This window comes from Panthera onca, chromosome D3 (assembly GCF_046562875.1).
Source record: "Panthera onca isolate mPanOnc1 chromosome D3, mPanOnc1 haplotype 2, whole genome shotgun sequence".
Classification (NCBI taxonomy): domain Eukaryota; kingdom Metazoa; phylum Chordata; class Mammalia; order Carnivora; family Felidae; genus Panthera; species Panthera onca.
The window spans coordinates 264,621-278,112 of NC_138350.1; the positions used below are offsets into that span (position 1 = coordinate 264,621).

The 13,492-nt window shown below is 46.8% G+C and overlaps 1 protein-coding gene across 3 annotated transcripts in view; it reads right to left on the minus strand.

The window, feature by feature from the left end:
- Positions 1-13,002, minus strand: part of LOC132665221 (uncharacterized) — a 60,910-nt gene extending 47,908 nt beyond the window's left edge. For 2 of the 3 annotated variants that reach the window (XM_078436005.2, XM_078436003.2), the window contains exons 1-4: positions 12,720-13,002; positions 12,555-12,607; positions 2,615-2,741; positions 2,254-2,349 (exon numbers count right to left, since the gene is read on the minus strand). In XM_078436005.2, the coding sequence (XP_078292131.1) occupies positions 2,254-2,349; positions 2,615-2,741; positions 12,555-12,587 (256 nt within the window). In that variant the 5' untranslated portion in view covers positions 12,588-12,607; positions 12,720-13,002. The remainder of the gene's footprint in view (positions 1-2,253; positions 2,350-2,614; positions 2,742-12,554; positions 12,608-12,719) is intronic. The other variant, XM_078436004.2, reaches the window with a different exon arrangement.
- Positions 13,003-13,492: the final 490 nt, after the last annotated feature.

Below are 13,492 nucleotides of genomic sequence, written 5' to 3' on the forward strand. Positions count from 1 at the left end.
TTTCTCAGGCTTGAAGACACGTCCGGACAATTTTTGGTTGTTGTTACTGGCTTAACAGAATTAGTCAGGGAAAAAAAAAAAAAACTAACCGGACACTTGTGAAGTTTTGAAGGGAACCTGAGCCTGATCTGATAACAGCCTATGATTTTTTTAGCCCTAAATACCCCCAAATCTGCACCAACAGACACGGGCCATTCTCCCCAAGCCTTATCTCACCAGGGGCTGCACAGCACAAAAAGAGAAGACTGAACAGGGAAATTACACCAATGCCAGGGCAAGAAGTCCTCCTTGAACTTTTTCCCAAGGAGGAGAGTGTGCGACAGACCAGTGATGACTGCCATCCCTCATCCACCCCTCTGGAAAGAGAAGCTTTTACCATAGCTTCCAGTTCCTTCCCCACTACTGCATGTGTCTAGAACAGACCGTCGATCTTTTCACCCCATCACTTCAGATCGTGAGGCCACAGCCACACCTGTCTGCTGATACCACACACATCTCAAGAAATTCTGGACTTGGGTCCAAATTCTGGACTCAGGTCCAGGATAAGAACATGTACCGCTCCCCGGAGAAGCGATGACCGTGTTTCATGTTCACATTCGCACATTTAAAGGCGTCCAGGTGGCAAGAAGGGCAGTGTGATGAAAACCCAGAGGCAGGACCCTAGCACACACTGTTCACTCCACTCCCAACGGTACTGCCCTCCTCCCGAGCACCAGCCCTGACTGGGGAGGACAGGGTCCACGTGGGGCTCCACCAAGCTCTGCCACCCCGCCCCCGCCCCCCGGCTAGTTCAGACACTGGCGTGTCAACTGTAAGAAAACATGCCGGCAGGCTTTGAGAAAAATTCTGGGGACTGATGAAAGGGATTTTCTGGAAAAAACCAGGGCTTATCCAGTGACTGTGTCTTCATGTGATGCCCGGCATGAAGGTACCCACCTGGGCAGAAGAAAAGTATAACATCTGAGGGTGAGAAAAGGGACACACGTGGCACCTTGGTCCCTGACATCACCGAGCTTCTGCGCTGAGCCACTGTGGAGCTGCCATCCTGTGCCAGACAAGCGTCACTTGAAACTATAAATTCTTTAATGTTTACTCGGGTTGAATCTGGGATGTAAGATACTTGTGTATTTCTTCAAACTAGTGACAGGGACGTTTATGAAAATAACTACAGCAGGAACAGCTAAAGAAAAGACTAGAGTTCTCAAATATGGCTAAGAATCTGAGCTGTCCACGCCTGGGAAAATACTGATCCTGTCTGGGTGACAACTGAGGACATAGGAGCTATGGAGACACCACCAAAGGTTCAACTACTAGCAAAAACAGAAGCAGAACCGATATTAGCAAAGGAGAAGGGAGACGGGGCACCCAAGGAGAGCCTGCAGAGCCGGGTCGTGGTAGCTCAAGTGCAACAGCAGCAGTAATCAAAGTGAGGAAGGCACAGGGGAAGCGTTCTTTCCCAGTTCTGCTGCTGAGAATGAGTGAGGAAGCCCGGCTCTCTTATGAGCATTTATAGCCAGGACGAGAGGGCGGGAGAAAGAGGACAAGGATGTCCACAGGATGCTACAACACGGGGGAAAGAAAGCTTAAATCCTCAGAGCGCAAGAGACTTTCAGTCGTTACAATATCGGCAGGAAAGAACAGGTAAATTTGGGAAACTCTGTACGACTCCGAAGGGAAGAGTAAGGAGCCAGGAAATGTAAGGTGACAAAATCACTTAATGACACAGGTGAGTCCGTGGTAGGTTTTGGAATCCTTTTAAGAAAAGTGCCCAAGAAAGCAACAGTTGTAATTTCAAGGTGACCAGTTTGAGAAAAGGAAGCGCTGAAATAACGCAACACAATGATGCTGAGCAAAGGACGAAAAGACTGAGGGCTTCATCTGTGGAAGGAAGAGAGGAAGTACACATAAGGAGAGCAGAGGGCACGAAGCCACACAAAAGGAGAGGAGAGAGGACTGTTCAGAGGCTGGGATGGCTGAGGCGGCCCTGGACCACGGGGGGAAGGAAACTAACCCAGAAAGCATCTGAGCAGAGTGCAGACAGGAAGGGTGTGCCTGCCCCTCAGAGCCAGAGACAAAAACCCACACGTGGACAGAGCGATGGTCCCTTCCTTTCCCGAGGAGCTGGCTTGTGGGCCTGTCCCGAGCGCCCCCCATGGTTCAAGGGCCTCAAAGGAAAGTTTCCGCACAACACGGCCTAAGTGCAAGCCGTGCTTCACACCCCCACCCACACCTTCCTGGTTCCCACTCACCCACCTGGACAGCTCTGACGGGAAACTTTGGCATTTATTATCCACGGCTCCTCTCCTTGCTCCAACTTGAAGATTAAATCAGGTTTGGTACCATGATACCCTGTTGATGGAAAATCACAGAGGATGTGGGCCGAGCTGCTAGGAACTCAGGGGTCTGGAACTACAAAGTGAAACTGCTCACTTGCACTTGGGGGGACGATTACAATTAGGAGATGAGGGCCAAATAGGGACTAGGAGCCTTTGACCTCCAAAGCTCAAGTGCATAATCATTAAGTACTTTAGAGACCTCAGGGTAGATAAAGAAAAGAAAAAAGGATGGCAACTTATAATTCGTGATCGGAGTTCAACGAAGAAGCCGCACTTACCCACAGACACCAGGTGGCTATAGTTCTCCAGTATCACGTCCCTGTACAGGTACTTCTGCGCAGAGTCCAGTAACTGCCACTCATCCCGGGTGAACTCCACAGATACATCCTTGAATGACAACAACCCCTGTAATAATATACATCCCATTCAATCGGATGCCACCGCATTAGGTGATGTGGACAGATGTACAGGAGCCGGGAAAGGAGAAATGTTCCTCCATAGACTGACTGCCTCCTGTGCCCAGTTCAGCACAGGCTTTTAGAATAAAAGCAAACCAAAACAAAAAAATGTTTGAGCTTCCATGTTCAAAATACTGTTTTTGATCCTGAAAATATCAGGATGAACACAACCAGCTTCCGCCTTCAAGAAGCTCTCAGTCTTGTAGAGGGAAATAAACATCTATACATGCATATGAAACAGGTGTTTCAAATCTTTGATAAAAAAAAATTATCCAGGATACATTTTGCCCAGGAATGGAGAGAACAATTCTAAACACATGGGAAGGGCTACCCTCCAAAGTAGCTGTCATCTTCACGGCTACTCAACCCATCTTGAGTCTCAGAGGGAGTGAGAGCCTGGCACCATAAAAAAAATTAAATAAATAAATACATAAATACATAAATTAAAAAACAAGGGGCCCAGCAGCACGTGGGTGGCTCCATTGGTTAAGCATCCAACTTCAGCGGCTCAGGTCGTGATTTCACAGTTTGTGAGTTCGAGCCCCATGTCGTACTCTCTGCTGACCGCCCAGAGCCTGGATCCTGCTTCAGATTTGGTCTCCCTCTCTCTCTGCCCCTCCCCCATTCGTGCTCTGTCTCAAAAAAAAAAAAAAATTAAAAATTTTTTGGATTAAAAAAAGAAGGGATCCATTACTGAGGCCAAGCAGGGTTCCCTCCAGCAGACTCTGGGCCTGGAGCTCGTGTTGCAGAGCTGAAGACGATGGAGAGCCACTGTGGGTGGGGGTGGGCTGGCAGTTCTGTGTGAGCCGTAAGCGCGAACTACCCAGTAGGCTCGTAATAAATCCTTTCATGGGACCAAAAAAGTACTGATCGTTCAACAAGCATTTATGAGTCACCGACAGTGCCAGGATTGTCCCAGGTGCTGGGGGCTCAGCAATGCACATTGGGTTTCTGTTCCTTCAGGGGGAGGTGACAGTAAACCTGTAACTACCCACCAAGCAGGTGGGGACGGCGCTCTGCCAAGACTCAAGCAGGGTAAGGGGACAGAGTTCAGGAAGCAGGCATAGGAAGATGGAGTGATCAGGGAGCCCTCCAGTGAGGCAACATTTGGCAGAAACCCAAGCGATGTAGGAAGGAATGTCAAGATTTCTGCAGGAAGAGCCCTCCAGGCTACATGAAAACTAAGACACAGTCCTGCATGGCTCAAAGGGAATGGGAAGGTCTTGGGGTTCCATTCCAAGAGAGGAGGGGCCGTCGGAAGGCCTCAGACAAGAGCAGAGTGCTCTGACTCACACCTGACAGCATTCTTCCTGCCACGGAGGAGGGAGGGTCCTGGATCTGGGAGCCATGAAGGTGGCTGGTGCCAGAGTGAGAGCACTGGAGCAATAAGCAGTGGTTGGGTTCTGGGCATCAAGTGAGAACAGAGCCAGATGACATCCTGGTGGGTATGACATGGCCAACAGAGAAGGGTGCTGAGGAGGACGGCAAGGACGCGGCCCTTTAACAAGGCGAGGATGCCTGAGGGAGAAGAAATGAGGGGAACGAGAGGCTGGAGAAGCAGCCGGACACAATTCCCTGAAGCAGGCCACTGGGGGAAGGGAGGGAAGGAAGAGGCAGTGTGGATGTCCACTGAGCCCAGTCAGAAGGAACTGGTCTGTGTTCAGGGATTTCAGTAAAGCAGGAATCTGGTACATTGCACTCTGGGAATTCCTAAAGATGAGGATTCTGGAGCACTCTGCAAAGGCAGTGGAGAAGTGACACCCAAAGATTCCTGAACTTGATCCCCCTTGACAGGATCCCAACCCAACAGCGCTGCCTGCAGGAAGACCCTGCAGTGGGAAGAGACAGTGAATTCTGGGGGAACTTGCAGAGGTGAGCGAGGGAGAATCGCTTCACAACATGGAAATACAGGGCGGGGCCCGTCTCAGGCTCCAAGCAACCGTGTTGGTGCTGGGCACGGACCACCTGACAACAGGAGCTTCTCTGGCCTCAGCACTGATCTTCCCAACCCAGGAGGAGCCTCCACAGGAAGTGGGAGTAAAGAGATGAGCCCTCCCATCTCTCCTCCGCAGCCTAAGTCCGGCGAGGAGAGGAGGCGGGAATAGAGCATAGACTGGACTCTCCAATATCTGAAAGTGACCAGAGAATCATGAATGCTCGCCGACACAACCGCCGGAGCCAAGGACAGGGAGAGTTGACAGGCATATCTGAGGTTGTGATGGAGAAAAATGAGGCCGCGACTTCCTGCATCCAGATCAAGCCCAGGCCACTCATCAAGCCAGCAACTTTATGGCGGAGGAGAAACCAAAGCAACGCACACCAATGTGACTGTGTAAAAGCTACGGCAGGGGCACAAGAGTGAACAGGGACCAAATGGCTGAGTGTGGGCACAGGATGGAAGAAAAAAGGTGCAGAGCAGAGAGTGGAGGCAAGCCATGAGGCTTATTTTAAGCTTTTTACTATATTTTGAGCTTGATGAGAATAAAAATAAAATACAAAGAAACTATTTTAAAAAGCTTTTATTGGCCAAGCCTGGTCAAGAAACGCAGGAATTAAAAAAAAGAAAACTATTATGACCAGGACAGAGTCCATAACTCTGAGACTGTTAAATTCATGAGATTATTATACAGAGGCAATTCTACCATAATGTGACAGGTATGCTGCAAAAAATCATCACTATGCAAAGTCACACAGCAAACTCACGGGGATTATGGGGAGAATGGGGTTGGGGCACAACACCTTTGTCAGCAACACATAAAAATGAACACCAGGAACCTACCAAAAACAGAAGTTTTATGAAATATATAAAATATATAAAATGACAACATTTATGAAATATATAAAAATATTTCTTTTATTTAAGAAATATATAAAATGACAATATAGCACTTCACTTTGCAAGACCTGGTGTTTGGATGTCAGAGGGGCTGCAGCTGATCATAAAATAGTGGAAAGAGGCCTGTCTGAAGTCAGACAGAAAGTTCACACTGTTCCCTACGGTACCAACTGTGCTGAATTCACATTTCTAAAGCAAACATGGTGGCAGACCTAACTATATTTACAAATTTGTTCCAATAAATTTGAAAACTTAAGAAGCAAAAATCCTCTAAGAAAGTAAAAGTAATCTGTAAAAAACGTGGATTTAAGTAATTGTTTTAAAAAAGTAAAAGTAACCAAAATTGGCCCAGAAATAATTTAAAAAGCAAGCTTGACTAATCAATGGTCACAAAATAAGTAGTGGGACGCTGGCTGGCTCAGTCAGAAGAGCATGCGACTCTTGATCTGAGGGTTAGGAGTTCGAGCCCCATGTTGGGTACAGAGGTTACATTAAAATCTTTAAAAAAAAAAATTAAAATAAAAAACCAAATAAATAAGTAGCAATCAAAGGCATACCCTCTTGGGGCACCTGGGTGGCTCAGTTGGTTAAGTGTCCGGCTTCAGCCCAGGTCATGATCTCATGGTTTGTGGGTTCGAGCCCTGCATTGGGGTCTGTGCTGACAGCTCAGAGCCTAAAGCCTGCTTCGGATTCTCTGTCTCCCTCTCTCTCTGTCCTTCCCCTGCTCGCATTCTGTCTCTCTCAAAAAATAAAAAATAAAACACACTAAAAAAATAAAACCAAAAAAAACCCCCAAAAAACCCCACAAAGGTATACCCTCTCCAGAAAGGCAATGGACCCACACTACATTTAAGTAAGTTCTACCAACATGGAAAGGACATAAAATTCCCAAAATGTCTAACTGATGTTGAGCCAGGAAACCATGGGATGCCCACACAGTATATCACACAAACTTACACAAAACCCCACAGACAAAACCAGGCAAGTACAGCACAGACTGTAGTGTTAACTCATTTATTATTAACTCTGATCAAAATATCTGGATAAAAATACTAGTAAAGTAACAAGGCCTGTACACACACACATAGCACTAGGACGAGGAAATTTATCCAAAAAATTAAGGGACAATCCAAAATTAACAAAAACCCCACAAAAATCTATCCGTGAAGTCACACTAGTATATTCATGGAGAACAGCCAACCAATCATTTTAATAGATGAAACAAAGTAATATAGTAGAATCCAACACTTAAAATTCAGAATTCAGCTAAAAGTAGATAGGAATTTTACTCTTTGACACATAACCCCAGACACTTAGAATTCCAATTACATTAAGTTTAAAAAAAAAAAAAGGCAAGATTTACGGTGTAACAGAAAAAAAAGAAGTGGCCCCTGGGGGGTGGGGCAGTGGTGATAGGAAACACAACGGAACCTGCTAGGGGGTCGGAAATCTTTATTTTGATTTTGATTTGTCTTCAGTGTATGCTTCAGTCTTGTGATTTGTAAAAATATCTGGTCATTCAAATGTTCAAAACATATTTCTCACATGTATTTTGGTCTTCATCCAAGGGTTCCTGGCTCACAGCTCCTAAAACCCTTGGAAATTCCCTGATAAGTGTGATTAAGGTATCTTTTGTTATGTTAATGCGGCAACTTTAGGAAACCCTTAGGTAACCTACAGATGGGCAGCTGGTTGATGGGAGAGTGCGCCCCCACTTCTGCCCAGTCTCCAAGGAGGGGAGGAGGGCTAGAGGTTGAATCAATCACCAGCAGTCAATGATTTAATCAATCACACCGATGCAGCGAAGCCTCCCTAAAAACCAAAAGGCCTGGATTCGGAGAGCTTCCAGATTGAAGACGTGGAGAGGGGAGACTGGCGCACCTGGGAGGGCGCGGAGGCTCCAAGCCCTTTCCCCATGTGCGCTTCTAACTCTGGCTGTTGATTTGGTGTTCTTTACCATATCCTTTAATAGACGGGTGAATGTAAATTAAGTGTTTCCCTGAGTTCTGTGAGCTATTCCAGCAAATTAACTGAACCTAAGGAGCAAGTCTTTGAAACTTCCCATCTGTAACCCTGGTAACAACAGCCTGGGCCTTGAAACCTGTGGCTGAGCTTGGGGGAAGAAGGGCAGTCTGGTGGGACTGAGCCCTCAGCTTGTGAAATCTAGTGCCATCTCTGGGCAGACAGTGCTGGAATTAAGTTGAATTCTCAGACAACCTGCTGGTGTCCAAGAGTTGCTTGCTGTTGTATGTAGGGGAACTGCACCCCCACCCCTCTCGTTGGAATTGGGTCCAGAAACCTAAAAGAATATAAATAGTCTATTTAAGATTTATGCATTTTACTATCATTAAGTTAGAACTCAATTAAAGAAAAAAAAAGTCAGAAGTCACACAGGGATAAATATGTATAAAACCATTACAGACACAACTATAAATATATTTTTTAATGGAAAAAAACAGAAATAATGTTATATAGAGTGAAACCCATTTAAATAATAACCCACACAAATAAACCAAATGTTTTAAGGATATAAACAGCTATACACAAAGGTATGTACAAAGATCTAGAAGAATATACGCCAAATTGATTACCTCTAAGGAGAGAAAGGGGAAGTAGGATGGGAAGATGATTATAAGAAACTGAATTGTGCTTTTTTTTTTTTAATTTTTAAAAATACGTTTACTTATTTTTGAGAGAGAGGGAAAGAGCGCGTGCGAGAATGCAGAGAGAGCAGGAGACACAGAATCTGAAGCAGGGTCCAGGCTCTGAGCTGTCAGCACAGAGTCTGATGCAGGGCTCAAACCCATGGACCGCGAGATCATGACCTGAGCCGAAGTCGGACACTCAACCGACTGAGCCACCCAGGCGCCCTGTGACTGCACTGTGTTTTAAGAGAATGTAGAAGTACCAAATTTGTCACCAAAAACTAATGATAGGAACATCCATACACGTGCAGAGTTGTTCACTGTTTCAAAGTCTGCAAGAGCAACACTCTCAACAACCTAAATTTCCATCAATAAGAGAATAGCTAAATGAGAATATGGTACGTCCATTCCATAGTGACGTTTTTTCAAATTGGAATATAATTATACACAGTATGATGCAATTCATATAGAAACAAAACTTTTCAAATGTTGAATTAAGCACACCTGACATTCCACCCCATCACCCATAAAAATCATAATTTTAATCAATTATTCTTAAAAATTTAAACATACTTGTCTCTCAAAAGAATAAAGAAACACAACAATCTATATGTATTGCCATAAAGAATTCTAAAACAAATGTAGGGGAAATGGCAAACTGCACCATTTACAGAAGAGAAGAAAAACATAAAACCACGTTTCCAGTAGAAAAGGTCTGGGGGCACCTGGGTGGCTCAGTCAGTTGAGCGTCCAACTTCGGCTCAGGTCATGATCTCATGCTTCGGGAGTTCGAGCCCCAATTCGGGCTCACTGCTGTCTTTGGATCCTCTGTCTCCCTCTCTGCACCTCCCCTACTCATGCGTTCTCTCTCTCTCTCTCAAAAATAAAAAAAGCATTTAAAAAAAAAAAAGGAAAGGGAAGGGAAGGGAAGGGAAGGGAAGGGAAGGGAAGGGAAGGGAAGGGAAGGGAAAGTCTGGATGGGAAGCCCCCAATCTGACTACCCTTTATAAAGCTTTTTAAATTTTATTTTAGGTAGGCTCCACACCACTATGGGGCCTGACTCAACCCTGAGATCGGGCACCCGCTACTGACTACCACTTGACAGAAGAGGAAGCCAAAGGGGGTTTGGCTGTGTCTTACAATCCCACTTTCTAAAAGGATGCAATCAAAAATTGTTTAATATGAAAGAGGAAAAGCAATACTTTTAAGCTAGAATACATGTGTCAATAAAATAACAGGGAAGGGAAAGAAAGGAGAAAGAAGAAAAGAAAGAGGGAGGAGGGAAAGAAAGAAGGAAGAGAGGACTAGGGAAAAAAGATGAGGTGTGTAGGCAAGAGCTGGCTTTCAGAGGTGAAGTGATGCCACGAACTGGAACAAAGAGGGAGGGAGGAAAATGAGTGTGCGTGTGTACACATGCGTATACACACAGACGAGGAAGAAAAGAGAAAATGACAGACTGAATATGGCAAATAGTTGACAATTCTGGGGCAAGGGTTTTTTTTTTTTTTTTTATATACAATGCTGTACAGGAGTTTTTAACACTATTCTTGCAACTTCTCTACAGTTTGAAAATAATAACATCACATAAGGTAACATGAAATCTCCTAGGACTTTCCATCATGATCCTTCCCCTCACTTAAAGGGCCCTACACAATCTGGCCCCGGCTGATGCACCAACCCAATCCACTCCAGCCCGGGCTTGCTTTCCACCAGAGGCACCTGCCACTTGCTTGGAACGCAACCCCAGGCTGCAATGCTTCCTCCCCTGCTACACCCACTGTCCTATGATCATGAAGTTATCACTCAGATTCTATTTATACGCTGCCTCGAGAGGAAGCCAATCTAAAGTAGCCACCCAGCCGCTCTCTTTCACATGCATGATATTCACAGCTGGTTTTGTCTGTTTATGATGCTCCTCTGGAATGTTTGACCATCTCCCACACCCTGCATGGGATCACGGACCCTGACAATCTTGTTCACCCCTACATGCCCTAGAAAATTACCTGGCGTAATAGTCAGTAAATGTTTGTTAAGTCAAAACGTGCACTCAAGGGGCGCCTGGGTGGCTCAGTCGGTTGGGCGGCCGACTTCGGCTCAGGTCATGATCTCGCGGTCCGTGGGTTCGAGCCCCGCGTCGGGCTCTGTGCTGACAACTCGGAGCCTGGAGCCTGTTTCCGATTCTGTGTCTCCCTCTCTCTGACCCTCCCCCGTTCACGTTCTGTCTCTCTCTGTCTCAAAAATAAATAAACATTAAAAAAATTAAAAACAAAAAAAAAAACGTGCACTCAAAACAGGCAAGTACTGTTCACGTTAAAATGTAAGGGGCAATAAGAGCACAAACTCTGAAAACACTGCTTTGTTTGAGTCCCTGCCCTGCAACCCTGGTCCCCTTATATCCTTTACCAGTTTGGTACCATGGACAGGTTTCCCAGTTTCCTTACCTGTAGAATGGAGACACACCTGCCTCACAGCGTCACAAGTCTTTCATGATTTCATACAAAGTACCTACCCAACTGTGGTACCTACTACTATTCAATAGTTTTAGAGCCTTCATTTAAAAAAATAAAGAGTCTTAATTTACTCTTGTTTACTTACTTATTCTTTATAAAGTATGAGTCCGTTCACTTATTTTACCTTTTTTTAGTTGCTATTGTAAACATGTTTTCTCTTACCGTATTTTCTATATGGTTATGGTTTTGTTTGTTTGTTTTTGTAAGAAAGCGCAAGAGAGCGTGCACATGACCAAGCAAGGGAGAGGGACGGGGGAGAAAGAATCTCAAGCAGGATCCATGCTCAATGCAGACCTGACTAGATCCCACAAACCCAGGAATGACCTGGGCCGAAATCAAGAATTGGACACTCCACCGACTGAGCCACCCGGGCGCTCCTATATAGTTACTGAGAATAAAAATATCCTAGGGGCGCCCGGGTGGCTCAGTCAGTTGAGCACCTGACTTTGGCTCAGGTTATAATCTCGCGGTTCATAGGTTTGAGCCCCACGCCCGGTTCTGTGCTGGCAGCTCAAAAGCCCGGAACCTGCTTCAGATTCTGTGTCAACCTCTCTCTCTGCCCCTCCCCCGCTTGGGCTCTGTCTCTCTGTCTCTCAAAAATAAATAAACGTTTAAAAAAAAGAAGGATAAAAATATCCTGGGGATCCTGGGGCACCTGGCTGGCTTAGTCTTGATCTAAGAGTTGTGAGTTTGAGCCCTACATTGGGTGTAGACAGTACTTAAAAAAATAATAATAATAAATAAAGTAAAATATCCTTACTTTTAAGGTCAAGTGTATCACTCAGGCCACCTCAGTGAACTCCCTTCTTACTGGCACCCAAACTCTTGTCACACACGAAGTGTCACACCACCTGAGAAAGGTCTCTGCTGTCAGTAATTTGCCTTACGCTCCACTGTCCACGATCTTATGTGATTCACTTTACAACACTCCCACTACCTCTCAGGAAGTGACCATTCCAACGTTCTCTCTGGTAGGGAAAAACTGCTTAGGATTTATAAATATCCAAGTCCAAAAGATACCATTTGTCTCATGAAATACTGCTCTGAAGTATTCCATTTCACGGCTTTTATGAAGATCTCTTTTCTCAAATTCACAGGGAAACAGCCACTCTCCCAAACTTCCACCTCTCTTGCTCCCTGGCCCTTCTGCACTACAGTCCTTCCTGGTCTTTGCCACAAATGCTCCATTTGGCCCTTTGCAGGGCGCTGTGACATCATATCCTGAGCTCCGACTAACATAGGGACCTTTAATCCGGACATTTCCAATTGAGAACTCCCGCTCGAGCTAAGATTCAACTGTAGGCACCACACGTTCAACACCTACAAAGCTACACTCTTTTCCTGGATGTCGCTTATAACGTTCCCAAGACTGGAAGCATCACCACCCTGTCAAGAGGTCAGAAGTTCAGCAATCACTGTCAAGTCCCCTCTCGCTCCCTCCATCGATCACTTGGCTAGTCACCAGCCAGATCCACTGGCCCTCCCCAGCTCCAAAACCCTCCTGCTCCCTTAACAAGGACCCTCATTTCCCCCAAAGTTCAGGGTCTGCAGCTGGCAATAAAGCATAACTTTCAAATGAGAGGACACCGGACACAAAGTGCCAGAAAACAGGGAACGTTTCTAGAGACCAGAGAGACACGGGGAGAAGGGGGCGGGGAGGGGTGAAGCGCGGGAACACGCGAGTTCGGGCCCCGGTTGTGACCATAAGATGAACGTGCCCATCCTCAGTGCCGAGTCACCTTTTTAAAAACGAGAAAGTCCCTACTTACCCAACACGAAGCTGTCCGGAACCCGGCGGCCATCCCGTGCTGTTTCGTGCAGACTGCGGAGCAGAGAACCGAACCGTGAGGGTCTCCCTGCTGGTCTCACCCGCGCCCACCCAGGACGGACCTCCCGCCCCACAGAAGGTGGGTCCGCGGGCACCCGTCACCTACCCGTCCGAGGCCTCGGGCCCCGGGCAGAAGAAGTCGGAGAGGAGTTTGTGCGGTGACGCGGCCCTGACACGGGAACCCCCGAGGCCGGCCTGGCTCCGACCACGCCCCAGACCGACCGTAGGGCTTAGCTGGCCAAGCTCCCGGTCTGCACAGGACGTGCCGGCCAGGGCTAAGTCTGTGCTTCCGCGGGTCCGGGGCCCCGGGAACTCGCAACTCCCGGGCCCGCTCCGGTCCACCAACACCGAGCCGGAAACAGCCCTGCAGGAGAGTAGCCGACTACAGCTGCGGGTGCGGCGCAGCGGAAGTACGTCATGCGTCGATGCACCTGAAGGAACGGCCCCGAAGAAAACTACATCTCCCAGAATCCTCTGCGGAGGGTCCCTGTTCACTGGCCCGGCCTCCAGCAGAAGGCGGCTGTGCAGAGCGGACCAAGCCTGGTGGGTTAGTGTCGGTCCCCTCTGCGTTCCGGCCTCAGTGCAGGGACCGACTGGCTGAGGTCTGCTTTCAAACAAGACAGGGTTCAGATCCCAACGCGTAGCAGAGAAGGACACTTTGTAAGGCCACCAGCTGCCGTTCCCAGCGTTATAAAACAAGTCTTGAATAGCAGCGCACTGAATAACACAGTAACTCCATACAAGAGAAACTACAGTAGGTGAAAAGAAATAAATAGAAGGGCACCAAGAATAGACACGAATAGACTCCTGGTCCAAGATCAAACAATTATCTCATACCAATACAATAAAACTATAATGGGGCTCCTGGCTGGCTCCTGG